Source organism: Rissa tridactyla, chromosome 6 (genome assembly GCF_028500815.1).
Source record: "Rissa tridactyla isolate bRisTri1 chromosome 6, bRisTri1.patW.cur.20221130, whole genome shotgun sequence".
NCBI lineage: Eukaryota > Metazoa > Chordata > Aves > Charadriiformes > Laridae > Rissa > Rissa tridactyla.
The window spans coordinates 32,956,232-32,973,945 of NC_071471.1; the positions used below are offsets into that span (position 1 = coordinate 32,956,232).

Here is a 17,714-nt window from a genome sequence, read left to right on the forward strand (position 1 = left end):
CATACCCCTCTCCAGCGGCTCAAACCCAGCGTAGTTTCACAGGCACGGCCTGTGCTGAGTCCCCCCGAGGTGTAAAACGAAGTTTTGTACAAGGAAACGGGTCTTTCTGGGGAGTTTAAAGGTCGAACCTCTGGCCGGAAGAGGCACAGACATTCCCAGCAGGCAAATTAGGTGTTTGGGACCCTTTCAGCCATAGCAGTCACCCGTGTGTACGGTACAGACCGTACCCAAATTGTCCCTGAGCTGTAAAGCAGCCGGTTTTGCCAGGCCAATGCTGCAGCACAAACAGAAACCTTTGGCGTAGGTCTTAAGGACCAGGTAAATAAATGTGGTGTTTGTTTGGTCCGTGTTTTTTGTTGATCTGTTTTCTGTAACATTCACCAGGGTTTGAATTCTGTAAATAACAGCTTTTTGGGCGTTTGGGTGGGTTTTTTTCCCCCCCCCTTACTTTTTTTGAGACTGGTTTGGGCAAGGGCGTCTTCTCCCTGGCTGGTGCTTGGGTGCCCCGGGGATGGGGTGGTGGAGGGTGAAGCCCAGGGTGCTGCAGGGTTGGGGGGGGGACACGGCGCTGGATGAGCGGGGTGCCCGTTTACAGCGGGTCCCTTGGGAAGGTGGGATGCATCAAGGGCTGCAGCGTCATCCCTTATTTCTGCAGGGTTTTAGCAGCAAGAAGGTGCTTAAGTGCCGGTTAAACTGGGCGGGAATGCAGGGCAGGAGGAACGGCGCTGTCAAGCGTGACTTGTTCCGCACAAGGCTACTTGGGCAGCAAAAAGGGGAATTAGTTGAGGTTTCTGAGCCCAGCGCTGCGGGATGGTCCAGCATCGCCCTGCCCGACGCACCGGGGACACACACCTGGAGTGAGGAGCCCAGGGGAGAGTCCGACCACTACAGCCCTGCCGCGGCCCCAGCTGAACCACCTGGTTGTAATTTCCCCCCGCAAAAAAATTGCAAAGTGAGAATCAGTTGCATGTATAAATATTTATTTGTACTAAAAGTGAGTGTTTCGTAGCAGAGTATCAAGTTCAGAATATATTCAATCATGAGATGCATCAGTTGAGGTACAAATTCCAGTCTCGTCTTTAATAAATACACTATAAAAAACAAACCTAGTTCACATACTCTATTTTAATCAGAGGTAATCAGTACACTACGCTATTTTAAAAGGATAATACAACATTTGTGTTTTGCTGTAACCATTTGGATTTACTGCGGGGGGGGGGGAAGGGCGGGGGTTAACCATTCGATTATTCTAAGAAAGATGAGTGGCAACAGCACTATTTCCCTACTTAAAAAATGACAAATATTGCAATCAGAAATGGGAGTATTGCTCTTCTCTTCCAGGTCCCTGCCAGAGGGCCCCAGTGTAAAAGGCACGGGTGCGAGTGTGCTTTCTGCTTCTGCCATGGGCATTGCAGCATTTTTCTGGAGGTATGACACAGCTTTGGGCTTTTTTTTTCTCCAAATACTTAAAAAGAAATTACAAAAAAAAAAAAAACCAACCAAAAAAAAAAAAACCAGTTGACAAGTGAAAGAAAAAAAAACTTTTCCCAAGAGTATTCCCAGTGGCATCCGTAGCCTCGAACCCTACACCACGGCCACAACAAACGCGGTTGTAGCGTGTGATGTAGCTCTCCAAGTTACAAGCCGAAGCGCGATTGTTTTTACTGAGCGCAGATCCGTTTGTAATTAAAACTGAAGCAGAAGAATAGAACGCGATTTCCATTTCATTTGAAACACATTCTGACCGGTCCTGGGGCGTCTACTAAAAAGGACGAGTACAAACACCATCAAGTCCGGCCGCTGCAATAACTGACAAGTGCACAGTTGTTTCTCCCCCCCAAAAAAAAAACCTCACGCCTGAGTGTGGCTCCTGGCTGCCGGCACAGCGGGGCTGCGGGATCAGCCCCTTTCCCTGGGAAAGCCTCCGCTGGCTGCAGGCAGGATGCCGAGGGGGCCCCCGCCGCGCAGGGCATCGTGCTCAAACCTCAGCCACCACCGAGACACGCACCGGTGCCAGCAGGACGCGCTCGGGGCGAGACGCAGACGGGCCAGGTAAAGCGCCGGCATCGAGTCACGCTGCTCAGCCCCAGCCGAGGTCACCGCAGGAGCTGCCAGTCAGCGGAAAAGCCTCACGCACAGCGGCAAAGTCCATGTTGGGGGGTTGGAAAAAAGAAGATAAGGTCTGCGGTAACTTTCCACCAGCCAGAGGCAGGAGCAGCAGCAGCCACCGGCCCTCAGCTCGGCCCCATCACCCCTCGCACAATGGCACCCCCAACATGGCTGGGGGGACCCAAGGGCTTCTCTGCCATCCGCCAGCCAGGTCCAGCATCGCCATCCCACAGCTACAGAGTAAAATCAGATGCAAAGACACCAGATACAAAGGAAAATCAGGTCCCCTGTAGCTACGCAGGGCTACGGGTACAGATGAGGGCACGTGCTTGAGCCACCTCTCACCTGATTTCCCGGGTACAGCTGCTCAGACCCACCTCACGCTGCGATTTTGCTGGTTTGTCTTTAATTCGCCTTTTGGCTGGGAAGAGCGTGGGCAGAGGAAAAGGGGGATCTGATCCTGCCAGGTGGGAGGATACCCATGAAAGCACGGAAGCAGCATGCCCAGTTTTTGCTTGCTGCCCCGAGCTTTCTCGGAGAAAAAGCCTTTCCCGGGCTTTACAGTGTCTCCCAGGACAGCTTCCTGCCCTGCCATGGGCCCACCCGGCTGTGAGCGCAGGGATCGTGGCAGCAGAGTCCCCATGGAAAGCTGAACTGGGAGCACCGGTGACGCTCAGCCCAGGTTTTGTTTTGACCGGAGGGATCGAGCAGGAGGAAGCAAGCAAGAACAGTGAGCAGTCGCCTCAGCCGCAAGGAACTGGTGATGGGCAAGGTTGATTAGAAAAAAAAAAAAAAATCCTTTTTAAAAAAGGGCATTAAAAAAATCCTGCTGTTTGTTAGCAAAAAATCGTCTAAGGCACAACCTGGAAGGCAGCGACTGGATCGGATAGGGTGCCCGGTATTCCTCTCCCACCCCAGCAGCAGCAACCCCTCCTGGCTTCAGCGGCTGCTCCTGCCTCTCCGGGCAGTGCTGGGCGAGGGGCAGCGGAAAGGCACTTCTTCATTTTTACACCATTTTTATCCCGGTGCCGAGGTCCCAGCCCTGGCAGCACCAAAATGATCCGTCTGGCCCATCCAGAGGCTGCGCTGGGCCAGGAGCGAAGGGACTGCTGCCTTCCCAGCTCCACGGGGACGCTCCTGGCAGCTTCAAGGGGAGAAGGACCAGGCTCAAAGTATTTCTGATTAGTAAAAAACACCCTGACCGAGGCAGTCCTACAGTCAAAGCATTGGAAATGCCAAGTAACTGATCTGTGTCATAGGGAATCAATTAATCATTGCTCACTCTTAATACAACTATTTCTAGGGAGGAGGAGTAGCGTTAATTCTTTTTTTCCAGGGACTGGTAGTAGTCGGTTAGGACTTTCCAGGCTTTGGGGGCCATGAAGCCGTCTGGTGGGTTTTCACCTTCACGAGCAAGCTTCCTCATACGCGTTCCTGAGATGAAGTCGAAATCATCGTGCCTGCGGCAAAACAGAGATGGGTGAAATCAGCACAACTGGCCCCCCGAGTCGTCCCCAGCGCAGCTCTTCTGCCGTGACAAGCGCGCAGTCGGAAACCACCTGGCACCGTCAGCACCCGTCTGTGCGCTGCCGATCCCAAAGCCGAGAGTGAAGCCGCAACAGGGTTGCTCTTTTGAGGAGCTGGAGTTGTATGTAACGCACTTCTCCAGCTGCGAGAGGCTGTATTCCTACTGCCACTAAGTCCCCAAACCATGTTTCTTATCCTCCCTGGTGGCTTACAAAGGTGCATCTTTAGTTTCACACGACCCATCCTTGACCTGGTGTCAGCTCTTGGAGGGGAAAGCCGGTGGCTTTCACGGGTTCTTCCCCCGTTCCTCTCCTTAAGAGGAATGATGACTGCTTTTCCCTCTCCCCTGGCGAGCTGCGAGCCAGACGCCATCGCAAACCGCACGCGCTGTGTAGGCTGAAGAAACGGCAACGCTGCTGTGTTACCTTTTAGGGTCATAAAAATCCATGGCCTTTTTCAGTTTATTGTAAGCAGCCACCCGGAAGGGGATGATCTCCACCGAGGTCAGGCCCGGTGCCATGCTGAGGACCTTCCCTCCCTGTGTGGGCTCGTAAAGGTCCTTCTTGGTCTCAGGGTGCGGCATGCCCGCAGGGTCGCGCCCCACGATGTAGAAATTGGCCCCGGCAATCATGCGAGCTCGGCAGTGCCACTGCACCTGCACAGGAGAGATGCAAGGAGTGCTGGCTGAGGGCTGAGCAGCAACTGAGCTGCCCCCCCTGGGCCGCAAAAGAGATCCTGGCGATCCACACGCAGGAAGGACGGAAGGACGGAAGGAAGGACGGAAGGAAGGAGATGCGTCAGTAGCCTTGCTGCAGTTTCTTATAGCGATCAGGCCACACAGACTTGTCTTCCACTGCTTGGACCTGATGCAACACCACCGTTCTCCTCTGGATGTGTATTTCAAGGGAAACACCGGGGGATGGGAACTGGCCTTGCTCCAATTCGGCAGCAAATGGAGGTTTGCCTTTTGAACGTGCGAAGACGGTGCCCACCAGCCCTCGAGTCCCGCACAGGCAAAGGCTGCCTGTGCATCCCTCTCCTTCCTCCTTCAGGGTAGGTTTAGTGTCTACTTGTTTCATCCCACCGGTTTAGGGACAGAAGGGAAAACACTAAGGGAAAACAAATCAGCGTCCCTGCCCAACAGAGAAAAAGGTCACAGCGGTAAAGTCTGTTTCTAGCCCCCTTCTCCCCCAGCCCTCCACACAGCTTGTGAAAGCACAGGAGCCCACGGAGCCGGGCTCTGCTGGGAGACAGCTGCCGCAGCCAGCTGCAAGAGAACCATGGAGGGCTGGTAGTGAGGCTACTGACTCCCTTCCCCATGGCTTTCTGGAGCTGCGGGGGCAGCCTGGCAGCTGGCACCCCACGGACAGGCTTCGCGCCTTGTCGTGGTGAGCAGCCGACGGCTACGTTACCTCTGTGGGCCCAGCGTAGAGCATGGGAGAGGGGAAAATGGCAACAATGGTTGACTTGGGGTCCAGGACTTGCTCCTCCAGCACCGCTGCATGCTGTTTCATCCGCCACTCCAGTGGGACATCGTCATCTTTGGTCCATCCTCCCAGAGGGTGCAGGAGAAGCACAGGGTTTTTGTAACCTCTCTCTAAAAGCTGGCGCCGCGTGTCCTGCATGAGCAGGGCGTGCCCGTTGTGCACGGGGTTGCGCAGCTGAAATGCAAAGACAGCATCTAAAATGGAAAGATTCAGAGGGTCACAGGCTTGCGCTGGCCATCAGACTTCATTTGCACGCTATACGTTTCAGCACAGTCATAAGACACGTACATCATAAGATACGTGTCCTATCTTCACCTGAGCAAGGCCTTGAATGATGAGTGTTTCACGCACGTACAGTGCCTCTTCATCGCTCTGGTAAGTTTATTTTCATTGCACATCCTTCCTTTGGGGCTGATTTCAGTCCCATCGGCTCTACTACAACGTTTTTAGATGCCACTGGACACCTGCACTGAGTTCCCTGACTTCATAAGTGACCTGTCACCTCTCCAAGCTTGATGGCACCTTCGGGAAGGCCAACGCTCTCTCCTCGAAGTGAGGGTAGGTGTCCGATGCCTGCCAGCCTGCTGGGACAGGCACCTGGGGGAAGACGCCTGACCTGTCCACCATGAGGGAAGGCCAAGCTCATCAGCACAGGGCTTTAAATGCCCAGGGTGCAGAAAGGGAGGCTCTGATCTGCTAGGGAGGACACCAGCAGGATGCTCCATACTTTCCAGTCCGGTGCTCAGAGATGCCCATTGAGGACGCAGCCCACCACGAGCACCGTCCTTAAGCAAGGAGACTCCGTGCCGCTTTTTGTGCCGTGCCCCGCATCCCTCTTACTGCTTGCCCCACCTGAACAACGGGGCTTTGGAATGCTTTTGGAAGCATACGGAAGCAATCTGGCAAGTGCTGTGAACTTGTGGGCAAGTAATCACAGATCCCAGAAATCTCCTGGTGCCACGTAGGGCAAGGAGAGCCACGTCACCGGTGCCAACCCAGGCCACTCACCAGCGTTCATTTCTCTGAACTTCTGCTTGAGAGCAAGTGGTGTCAGGCGGTACTGGTCCAGCCCGTCGTTCCATTTGATCCTCTCCAGCACGAGGAGGTCTCCGCCAACCAGCCAGTCTCCGCTCTCCATCACCATCTGTGAATTACGCACATCCGCGTTACGGAGGGGACAGCAAAATATCTCCTTTTCCCTTCCACAGTCTCCTTTGAAAAGTGTTAGGCTTGACTCTGCCTGTAGGGTGATCTCCCCTCCCCGTTCAGCACACTGCAGTGGGAATACGTTCTTACCGTGACCCCATAAACTGAACGTCACGAGCAGCACAACCCCATGGAGCGAGGCATCAGCCACCGAGCCCCTACCCCTGCGCCCAGCTGGGTGCTGGACTCCTCTCTGGCAGCCGGGGGGGTCTACCAATCGTAGCACAAGACCTTCCTCCACTTCACTCTTTGCCCTTTCCTCCTGGGAATATGCAGGAGGAATAAGCCCGTTGCAACGTGAATAATTAAATGATTTATTTAATGGTAGGGGAAGAGAATTAACGTGGCTTTAGCCTTTTTAAGCGGGCCGCTCAAGTCACTGGGTGTAACTTGGAGCTCTCCCTTTCCGAGGGATGATGTTCTTTGTACTGCCAGAGAGTAAGCGGGAAGAGATAAGCTGTAAAAATATAACACCCTTGTTGGCTGCCTGTACGAAACAGCCAAACTGAGAAGTGAAACGTAGCTAAAAGGAGCAGCACGAGTCTGCGATCTGCAGCATTAGCATTTGGTAGCACCACTGAGATCGTCACCCTCCAAGCACGGGAAAACTCTGGGGGCTAAGCTGGTGGTTGTGCTAAAAAGGGTTGGATGTAGGCACACCAGCGACCATGAGTGAAAGAACGGAGCAGCTCCTCAGCAGCACGCTCATTTTCCCTGTCACCTTGTGCTTGTCATCTGACGCTCTTGCTAAGCGCAGCATTAACTCACGAGCCTAAAAATTCAGTCCCGCCTGCTCGGGATGCGACGGTTCCCAGCGAGGAGCTGGGCTTGGAGAGCAGACAGGACACCCACGGTCCTCAAAACCTTGGGAAGGGTCAGTTCTCCAGCGCCCGCCTGCATTTCCCATCCTGGCCAGGTTTCCCAGAGCAGCAAAGGGACAAACCTACTTTGACGTGCGGGTGCTTCGCGCAGGTGGTGCCCCAGGTGCGGGCGCAGCGCTCCTCCTTCCTGTGCTCGAAGTACTCGGGGCTCTTCAGGATGGCCACCCGCCGCCCCCCGTAGCTGAGCGCCAGTGCCTGGCAGCCCTCCAGCCGCTCCTTGTCCTCCGTGGAAATGGGCAGCACGATGGGGATGCTCAGGTTGACAAAGCCGTCTGGCAAGAGGAGGGGGAGGATTTTAATGTACTCCAGCCTCAGACACTGGTCTTGGGCACCGAGCAAACAGAGGTTTTCAGAGGCACACACTCCCCCTTTGAAGAGCCAAATTTTCTGGGACTAGATCGGGGACTCACCATCAGCGATGTAACTCTATTCACTGCCCCATTTTTTTCTGCACTGCTAATAAATAATGATGTTAGTGGAACACAAAAGCTCCTTATCTTTGGACCAGAGATGTCTCAAAAACACCTGGAGCATTTCATTACTTTCTGGACTCTATCTCCCTGGAAAGGTTTTGGTTCTTCTCCAGTCGCCTGTTGTAAAGTCTCCTTGAAAAATCTAAACGTACTCGGAAAATGCAACCCTGGATTATAACCCCTACCTCCTCCGCCAGGACAACAACCTCTATTAAGAGAGCTCCAGCTTGGTGTTCCCCGGGGCATCTCACTCTCCGCACACCTCCTCACCTGCCTCTTCCAACAGGGAAAACACCATCACACTTTGCTTTGTTTCTTGTCTCTATACTGCCGCTCCTCTTCCTTTCTGTCTCTGCAGAATCCATTTTTAATCTACTTCTGTGTGTATACAGCAAGTCTACGTTTGCATGGGTAGCTTCTAATTCCAGTGTTGTCTATAAACACCTTGAAGTCACGTTGGTTTCATCCCCAACTCCACTAAGGTCCTCCCATTTCTCCTTCGATATCCCAGTGCTAACACAGATGAATTTGTCTCTCCCATGGGTTTCCATTCACAAACAAGAAGGAGCAAATCACTGATTCAATTTGTTCTGATCTGACTGAAATAATTTCGGACCCTTGAGAGTCTTAATTTGAGGATTTTGACTACGATGTAGATTTTTTTAAAAAAATCTTTATGAAAAATGTTTGCATTTCCTTTTAATTTACGACTAGGTATCATCCGTCTGCCAGACAGCAATTTTCAAGCACGTTCATGAATAATCATAACTGTAGTCACATGGAATCCAATCAACATCAACTTCATACATTTAAATTATATTCAATGGTGATCAGTCAATAAAGTCATCGTGGAAAAAGCTGGATTATGAAACCAACAAATGATGCTGAAGCTGAGGATCTCCACAGTCTATTTGCAAACCCAAGACGCAGAGTTTTTTTTTTTTAAAAAAAAAGAAAAAAAAAAAGAAAAAAAATCACTCCAGTGAAGGTAATTACAAAATTACACGACAGGGATTTTTGTGCAGACCGGTTGGTAGGACACAGGGTGCTTCACGCCACTTTATAACTGGCTGAATCATAAACAGGCCGCAGTCGTGTCTGGTCTTAATAATTTATTTTTTAACTTTTTTTTTTAAATCTTAAAAATTATAAGACAAAAAGTCTAATTGCAGTAATTTCCGTACAACCTAGGGAACAGTTATATACATACCGGCTACAGAGGGATTCCCTCCTGGGAGAATACAAACACAATTAAGATAATTAACACTCACAGGCATCAGTTACAGTAGCCACTTCAAGAAACAAAGCCACTCATTTAAAACCTCTGGCAAGCACCGCCTAAGGGCAGGCCGGGTGCCTGCTGCCGTGGTGGCTGCAGTCCTCCACGGCACTGCCCCAGCATCTCCAGTGCTCACCAGTGGGTGGGTGAGGGTCACGCTGGCTGGGACCCAGCCCCGGCAGAGGCACGCGTGGGTGGTGCAGAGGGCAGAGCGCTGGAGATCCTGCGGCACTCCTGCTGCCCTTACCGCGGGTGGATCAACCTTTTTTCCCGGTGGCCATTGTGCCCCTACACAAAGCACATCAACCACCCAACCGCTGGTAGTATTAAGGTGGGACGTACTGCTCGAAGTCCGAGCTGGCAGAGCGCTAACTTGCGTAAGTCCACCAAAATGGATCGCCGCCCTTCCAGGCACAGCTAGAGCTGCCAAAAACATCACCTGCACCGCAGAGCAAAAGGGCTGGACCGATGACTCTGGAAAGACCAGCCTCAAACCTCTCTTTGACAACATGCACTCTGGCCTCGGCACCACGAGATGGAAACCCTCCACTATTTCCTAAAGCTCATCCGAGCAAACCGGGGATGTTCTCCTTCCTGCCCAGATGTCACCCTGTGGGCCTGAACACTCAAGACATTGAGTCTGGAGACCTCTGTGGAGACAAGGTAGACTGGGGACTGACGTTGATGCCCTCTACTGCAAAGACCTTGGCTCTGGAGAGTTCATCCCCCGCTAAAGGCAAGTGTCCTGGGCTTTGTCCTTGACGCTGCGGAGCTCTAAAAATCCTGACCATATGCCTGTGGACCCCAGAGGAGCTGTGCTCAGTGATGCCCCAAAACCAGATGCTCTATGAGACGAGCCTCCAGCGCTAAGTGCAGAGCTCTGGAGCAACACGGTCAGTACGGAGCACCTCTGCAACCTCCTCAGGCACAACAGGCAGCTCAAACACCGCAGATCAGGGTCTGATAACGAGGACATGTGCTTTTGAACACTGTTTACACACTAGGTGGGATGTAAAAGGCTATGATGTGTCTGAAAGCAGAAGGCCCCACACAGACACTCCTCCAGCCCAAAGAGAGCAGTCCTCAGCTTTGCAGCTGCTGCACAGTGCCCAAACCCTAATAACAGCAGTCCCTGCCCTGTGCAGGAGGGCAAGGCTCAAAGGGACTCGCTCACCAAGACCCCAAATCCCCAAGGCCAGAAATCGCTAGCGGGTCTACAAAACCCAAAGTGAGAGCCCTGTGTGCCTGTAAAGTCACAGCGACGGTATCTACAGCTGAGAAACCGGACATAAATACCTACCGCCCCGGCCTCAGCTGTAGACAATCACTGCCTGAACGCTCTTTGACTCTTCCAGGGGTGAAGCACCTCTAACATGTTGCTAATGAATACGTAAATCTGATTTATTTCAAGTTACAGTAATGGATAAGCAGGAAAAGAAAAAGTGAAAACGGTTTCTACTCCTGTTTCCGAGGAACAGCTGCCTTCTCCTCCCACCTCGAGCTCAGCCTGGCAGCCTCCCTGCTTACTTGGCTTTGAGTTTGCATCTTTATTTACCCTGGTATAACCGAGCATGAAAAGAGCTACACAATGGCTGCTGGAATGTTTGATAGGCAAGACGCGAAAGCTGCGAGCCAGGGCCCCAGCCACAGCACAGTGAACTTTGTCACCTTCCGTACCCCCGGGTGCATTTCGGAGCACGGCTTCCAGGCCCCCCGCGGCCCTTCACGAGCCCTCGCATTTCACGCGCGAGAGGAAAGAAGGACAACGCGGCCCAGCGTTGAGCTTTTCCGTGCGGCTGCCTGCCGAGACACCGCGGGGTAAGCATCAGGTCCCGCAGCGGCTTTGCCAGCCAGCGTTAACGCAAAGCGTGGGGATTCGTACCATTCAGCAGGGTGCCAAAATGGATCACGTGCAAGTACTCCGCCTCGCGCATGAAGCCGGTCAGCGGAGTGGCCCAGCCTTCGCTCAGCACCTGCACCCACTGCAGATCCAGCTGCAAAACAAACCCAAACGGCACTCCTGTCACCAGGTCACGCTCAGAGGTTGCTTTTCCTTCCCTTCTGCTGCAACAGCGCTCTCGCTGGTTTTGCTCCAAATACAGGACATGGATAAAGGGGAAGAAAGCCATGGCAGGGTTGGTTTGGTTATTTTTTTTTAAGCCAGACTCATGTACTTTGATAGCACAACAGCTTGCGGGGCTGTACCTACAAACGGAGAAGACTGACGGCCCTGGCTTGCTACAGCACAGGGCGGAGACACGGCAGAAAATGGCTGAGGATCAGGCCCACACTTCAGCTTGCCATAAACCACAGCCCCAAAAGGACACAGCCATCAGAGGAACAGAGCCCCCCCTAGCAACATCCCCGTCAAAGCTTCTACCCTCCGAACAGCTAAAAAAGGAGTGAAGGACAGCGCAGCATCCACGCGTGGCAATACCTTAGTGATCTCTATGGATGGCAGCGTCTCTGCTTCAGCTCGGGCACTCTGGAGTTTATTTTCAGGCACAAACAGCTCAAGAACGTCCTTAACTGAGCCACGGGGCACAATGTTCTGAAAGAGAGAGACAGACAGCGATTTTAAGTAACGTGCTGGTTTTTAAATGCACACCAAAACCTCAGTATCCAACAGCAGGTTTACAAGCTGGCATGAAAATGACCTACTTGTGCTTGGAGGAGCTCCACAACCTGCTGGATACATTCAGACACCGACGCAATGTTCGTTTTCAACACTAGTTCAGGAGATTTGGGCTTCTCATACTCTGAGTCAATCCCCGTGAATCCTACGGACAATTAAACCCAAAATAAATTTATTGAATGTAATACTTGGTGCCCTAGAGCCAACAAAGCTGTACAAACAACCAGGGAGTGTTCAACCATACTGGGTACTGCAAGTGACACTCGTGACAGCAGAATTAGGAAAACAGGATACTCTTGTGCACTACAAAGAGCCTTTAGTAACCCACCTCTCCGTGCAGAGCTGCAACGACAGGCTGTCCAAAGCTTTGGAAAGCAAAAGGCAAAATAAGAGCTCGCTCTTCCATACCTTTGATCTCTCCAGCTCTTGCCTTTTTGTACAGGCCCTTCACATCTCTGCTTTCACAAATATTTAGAGGAGCGTCTACAAAGATTTCAAAGAAAGGAAGTCCAGCTGCCTCATGAATTTTCCGTGCATTTTGACGATCCTGTTAGAAGAAAGACAGGAAAATCGTATGTGTCCAAATTGCAGCAAGTGCCTTCCTACTACATGGCATGCCCTGGAATTCCACACGGGTAAATTCATCTCTGGCGTACATTTATTAAATTTACACTAATTCTAATAAGGATTTTTCATCTCCCTTCCCCCCTTTTCTTTAAAGATGCTTAAAAAAAAAAAAAATCTACAACTTAGATCTGTTTTCAGCTCTTTCCATCTGAAACATCACGAAGATCTCCTCTTGATGGACGAGGACAGCTTCAGGACTTCTTCAGGACAGCAGAACTTTAGAATGTGAAAAATTATCTGCCCTACATCAAAAAAAGGGACTGCTTGCACTGGCTTGATAATGGCAGCTACCTGGTATTCTCAGGAAGCATAAAAACACACTCAATACTTCTTCAAAGAGAGCAGCGATAGCACAGACAGGCTATTGTTTCTATGCCTCTTTTCTGCCTCCTAACGAGTTAATAATTGGTCATGCTTGACCAACCTGATAGCCTTCTATGATGGCATGACTGGCTGGGTGGACGAGGGGAGAACAGTGGATGTCGTCTACCCTGACTTCAGCAAGGCTTCTGACACTGTCTCCCAAAACATCCTCATAGGTAAGCTTAGGAAGCGTGGGTTAGAGGAGGGGACAGTGGGGTGGGTGGAGAACTGGGTGAATGGCAGAGCTCAGAGGGTTCTGATCAGCAGCGCAGAGTCCAGTTGGAGGCCTGTAACTAGCGGTGTTCCCCAGGGGTCAGTACTGGGTCCGGTCTTGTTCAACATATTCATCAGTGACCTGGGTGAGGGCACAGAGTGCCCCCTCAGCACGTTTGCTGGTGACACAAAGCTGGGAGGGGTGGCTGACACACCGGAAGGCTGTGCCGCCATACAGAGAGACCTGGACAGGCTGGAGAGTTGGGCAGAGAGGAACCTTATGAAATTCAACAAGGGCAAGTGTAGGGTGCTGCACCTGGGGAGGAATAACCCCCTGCACCAGGACAGGTTGGGGGTGACCTGCTGGAAAGCAGCTCGGTGGAAAGAGACCTGGGAGTCCTGGTGGACACCATGAGGCAGCAATGTGCCCTTGTGGCCAAGAAGGCCAATGGTCTCCTGGGGGACATTGAAAAAAGCGTGGCCAGCAGGTTGAGGGAGGTTACCCTCCCCCTCTGCTCTGCCCTGGTGAGGCCACATCTGCAGTGCTGCGTCCAGTTCTGGGCTCCCCGGTTCAAGAAGGACAAGGAACTACTGGAGAGAGTCCAGTGAAGGCTACAAAGATGACCAAGGGACTGGAGCACCTCTCTGATGAGGAAAGGCTGAGAGACCTGGGGCTGTAGAAGAGAAGACCGAGAGAGGATCTTATCCATATCTAAACGGTGGGCGTCAGGAGGATGGGGCCAGACTCTTTTCAGTAGTAGTCAGTGACAGGACAGGGGGCACAAACTGGAACACAGGGAATTCCATCAGAACATGAGGAAAAACTTCTTTCCTTTGAGGGTGGCAGAGCACTGGCACAGGCTGCCTGGAGAGGCTGTGGAGTCTCCTTCTCTAGAGATAATCAAAACCCGCCTGGATGCGTTCCTGTCCATCCTGCTCTAGGTGAACCATCTTTGACAGGCGGTTGGACTAGATGATCTCCGAAAGTCCCTCCCAACCCCTGCCGTTCTAGGATTCTGTAATAGTAGGAGCCTCTGTAAGGAGATTTTAAACTCCTCTTAGCTTTTAATCAATTTGTAGTATTGAATATATTCAAAGAGATCACATCAAAGTGCCCTCCAGAAACTTGTACTGATTGCATGTAGCTCTGTATCAGTAGTGAAAAAAAGAATAGAGAAGTTAAAAAGAGTGTCTGATGGCATACAGAGAGTGCTCTATATAAATCTCTCTTCCCTAAGAACAATCATGAGATCAAGGCTGCCCAGAAAAGAGCAGAATATGATGCAGCGAGTTTACCTTTGTGAAAGGAGAAATGAAACTAGTGATGCAGACAAGCCCAGCATCAGCAAACAGCCTGGCCACCTCTGCGATGCGGCGGATGTTCTCCTCACGGTCCCCAGCAGAGAAACCCAGGTTTTTATTCAAGCCATGCCGAACATTATCACCATCCAGGGAATAGCAAGGGATGCCATGAGAGACCAAGTACTCTTCCAGAGCAAAACCAATGGTTGTCTTGCCAGCTCCAGAAAGGCCTATTGGAGACAGAAAAGTGAGGTTCAGGTCTGAGGTCAAAAGAGTGAAAATGGTAACAATACCTTCTGGAACACTAGCAACGGAACTCCTTCCATCTGAAGTTGCTTTAAGGAAGGAATGAAGTAGGGAAGCTGGATTAATCTTTTTAGCACACAGTTGCCCTGGCCAGCTCTCCTCTTATTGACAGGGTGACATTATTGCCATGAGAAAAGCTGCTGTACCCCAACATCTGGAGGGGTTCAACCCAGAAGTGTTGCAAAAGTACTTCTTGCTGGGCCATGGTGGGACAAATAGGTACCAGTAAGTAGGGGAAGCTTGAAAAAATGCTGTTGCCTGTAAGTCTTTCAGCATCTTCCTCTTCCTCCTCCCGTTCCCCCTCTGAACAGCCATCTGCTCTCCCAGGCTGAACCCACAGAGAGGTCCTTGCCACAGCTGTGTAGGGTGGGACAGGCTCCACCAGTAATTGCCCCTCTGCATCCACGGACACCACCTTTGGCAGGAGCAGCACCCACAGATCCGTGCAAACAGGAGCAGGATTATTGTGTAGACAAGCAGCACATCTTCAGCTGCCCGCCTATCCTTGGAGTCATCAGTCAGAAAGACAACAATCCAAAATGAGATGGCTGCTTCCTATCCCAGCTCCATCCACTTGCGCAAAAACCACTTGTTACTGGCTGTGTCAGAAAGTGGCCAGTGTACCTGGAGCACCAAACTCCTCCTTCCCTTCGGGTGGGGATCCGTGTGTTGAAAACTCCTTAAGATGGAGGAAGACCTTGACTTAGGAGAGGTAACACCTCCAAACACCACACCTGTCTCAGGAAACACTTAGCCTTGGAGAATTTCCTATGGAGATACGCCTTCCATATTATAGTCTTTTAAAATTAAATTGATAGAAAGTTAGGAGATCACTGTCTCTTTCAAACAACAATCATCAGCCAGAGAAGCTCAAACCTTTCAGACACAGGATCTTTTGAGTGATACTCGAAAAAGAAGGAAATTGCCTTGGAGAGTTTTTTTGGCTTCAGAAATGATATTAAAGCAGACTAGGCATTGGCCTTCTTTCGGAAATTAAAGAGAACAAAACAGAAATGTGATTTAATCCAACATCTAGCACATAAGCTGATATGAAGGCAAACCAAAAAGCCTTTACAAACCGTTCCAAGGTACGTCTTTCAACGTCTTCCAGCAGTCAAAGAAAATACCAGTATTTAACCAGCAAAGAAACAACTGGACAAGCGGCAAAAGGTAGAGTTGTGTAAATATTAGTGGAGCAAAATAAATGCAATTGTAATTCCTAGCAGCCCCTAATCCCCAAACAATGAGTTTATCTTGCAAGGCAGAAGAGAGGGGCAATGCATTGGAAGGTGTACAAAATGAGAAATAATGTAAGCAACCTGCAATGGCTGTGCAAGGAATTGCTTCCAGTGCAACTCACTGTCTGGGAGTATTTATTCTTCAGACAAGATGACTGCCTTGTTGTGCTGCTCACGGGGTCGCTTTAAACGCGGTAAACTTAGGTGTCCCAATAAACTCCCCACCAACCCAGAATGAAAACATCTGCATGCTGTTTTGGACAACTCTGGGCACATTTCGCTGCCAAGGACTGGCTGGATTTAAGCCAAGGCTTCCTCAGCCACGCACTTGGGAACAAGTGTGATCCTTAGGGCTTCTGACGTGTTCAAAGGAGCCTGATAACAGCTGTGAAATTCATAAAAACATTAGTTATGGGCAGCCGCTGCCAGGGAGAATATCATGCTGTGCCAGCACCGCGTGTCGGTGTTTTCCACGTGTAAATGTTTTGCAATTCCCAGTTCACAAGGAATGCTGATGTTTCCTGCGGCTCCCAAATCCCCACCTCTGAGCCATGCTTGGGTATGCAAGTGGGTTACACATGTGAAGCCATGCTTTCACGCCCAGATGAAAATACCTGTTAGCCAAACCGTGCAGCCTCGAAATCCACCCCTGGTACCGACAACTTGTCCTCGCTTACTCCTGCTGACATGGTGGGCTTGGTAAACCACATTGGTCGATCCCTGATGAAAACAAAGCAAAACAAAACGCTTTAGTCACCTCGTTCCTCTCTGTACAAAAGAAAACCTCGGCTGGCATTAATATAAGGGAGAGAAACACCAATTCGTTAAAAATCTGCATGAGCTATTGCAGCAAACTTTGGCAATTTGGTACAAAACGGTAAGGAAAATTGTCGCCTTTGGCACAAGCTGGATTTCTGTCTGCACAGCGCAGGCTCATTTTTTAAAGACAGTATTTGCCTCTGCTCAGAGCCCTCCTGGTGGCAATGCCTTCGTGTGCGTCGCTGCTGGCAGCGGCAGAAGGTGACTTGCTTTGCCGGAGGAGTGCTGCCAGGTGACGGATACACCCACAGGCAGGCAGGGGAGGACACGGAGTCCACACAGGCAGCACACTCCCTGCCTCTTCGGCTTTTTAAAATACAGGCAGACTTGCCTATTATTTTAATTACGCTTGCAAAACAAAAGCAACTTAAAAGTGCTAATTTACGTGCCATGTTTAACATAACATGGCTTCTAATAATTGCAGCTGGGGCAAGAAACAGCGACGTCACAGGGCTGGGCTGAGCTGAGCGAGACCAGGACCCAGCTGGGAAAGACGATGGGATGGGAGGCAGAGAAAACGACACCTAACACGTACACATGCGCTCGCCGGTGCAAACAAGGGGATGCCACGATGCTGAGCCAGACGCCCACATTTTGGTGGTCCCTAACATCGACCTGCTCCCCGCTGGGATGCAGACTAAAACAACCTGTCTGTGCCCTGCAGCTCCAGCAACGGTGCTTCGACAAAGACTTTTTGCACATAAAATATCTACAAGGCCTTATTAATTGCAAGGATTACGTTTCCAACCGAGGCAGCCAAAGGAAAAGTCTCCAGAGGGAGAGAAGATATAAATATTTCCTCCCCAGCTGGATTCTTCACCACCGCAGGTTTATCCATTTGATATCATCACTACAAGAGTGGGTTTGGGCTTTCCCATGATTTACATCTTGTTCTATAAATATTTCTACATCTGCAGTCATAGCAGGGAAGTGATCATCTTTCATTTGTCCAAGAAAAAAATTTTGACAAGGCAAAAAAAAAAAAAAAAAAGAGGAATGGGAGAAACAATAAATTAAAATGTCACTTTTAAACGTGTTAGCAAAATAGCCTGATTTTTTTTTTTCCTCTGCTTGCTGGGCCGTTAACACTTTAACATGATTCAGCAAAGCCTTGGTATTTTGTATGCAACAGAGGGCTCTGTCTGCACAGAAAACTGGGTGAAAATCATTCTGTATCAGAAGAGAAAAAATACCCTCCTCTCCTCACCTGTTTTTATTGCAATCTTTCCGAGAGACCAGCATCCCAGCA

The 17,714-nt window shown here is 50.7% G+C and overlaps 1 protein-coding gene across 1 annotated transcript in view; it reads right to left on the bottom strand.

Moving 5' to 3' along the window:
• Positions 1-858: 858 nt before the first annotated feature.
• Positions 859-17,714, bottom strand: part of PAPSS2 (3'-phosphoadenosine 5'-phosphosulfate synthase 2) — a 31,726-nt gene continuing 14,870 nt past the window's right edge. Inside the window, exons 2-12 of the mRNA XM_054204427.1 lie at positions 16,261-16,366; positions 14,097-14,332; positions 12,006-12,144; positions 11,624-11,742; positions 11,400-11,513; positions 10,845-10,956; positions 7,277-7,482; positions 6,132-6,267; positions 5,049-5,317; positions 4,062-4,291; positions 859-3,569 (exon numbers count right to left, since the gene is read on the bottom strand). Of these exons, the coding sequence (XP_054060402.1) occupies positions 3,428-3,569; positions 4,062-4,291; positions 5,049-5,317; positions 6,132-6,267; positions 7,277-7,482; positions 10,845-10,956; positions 11,400-11,513; positions 11,624-11,742; positions 12,006-12,144; positions 14,097-14,332; positions 16,261-16,366 (1,809 nt within the window). The 3' untranslated portion in view covers positions 859-3,427. The remainder of the gene's footprint in view (positions 3,570-4,061; positions 4,292-5,048; positions 5,318-6,131; positions 6,268-7,276; positions 7,483-10,844; positions 10,957-11,399; positions 11,514-11,623; positions 11,743-12,005; positions 12,145-14,096; positions 14,333-16,260; positions 16,367-17,714) is intronic.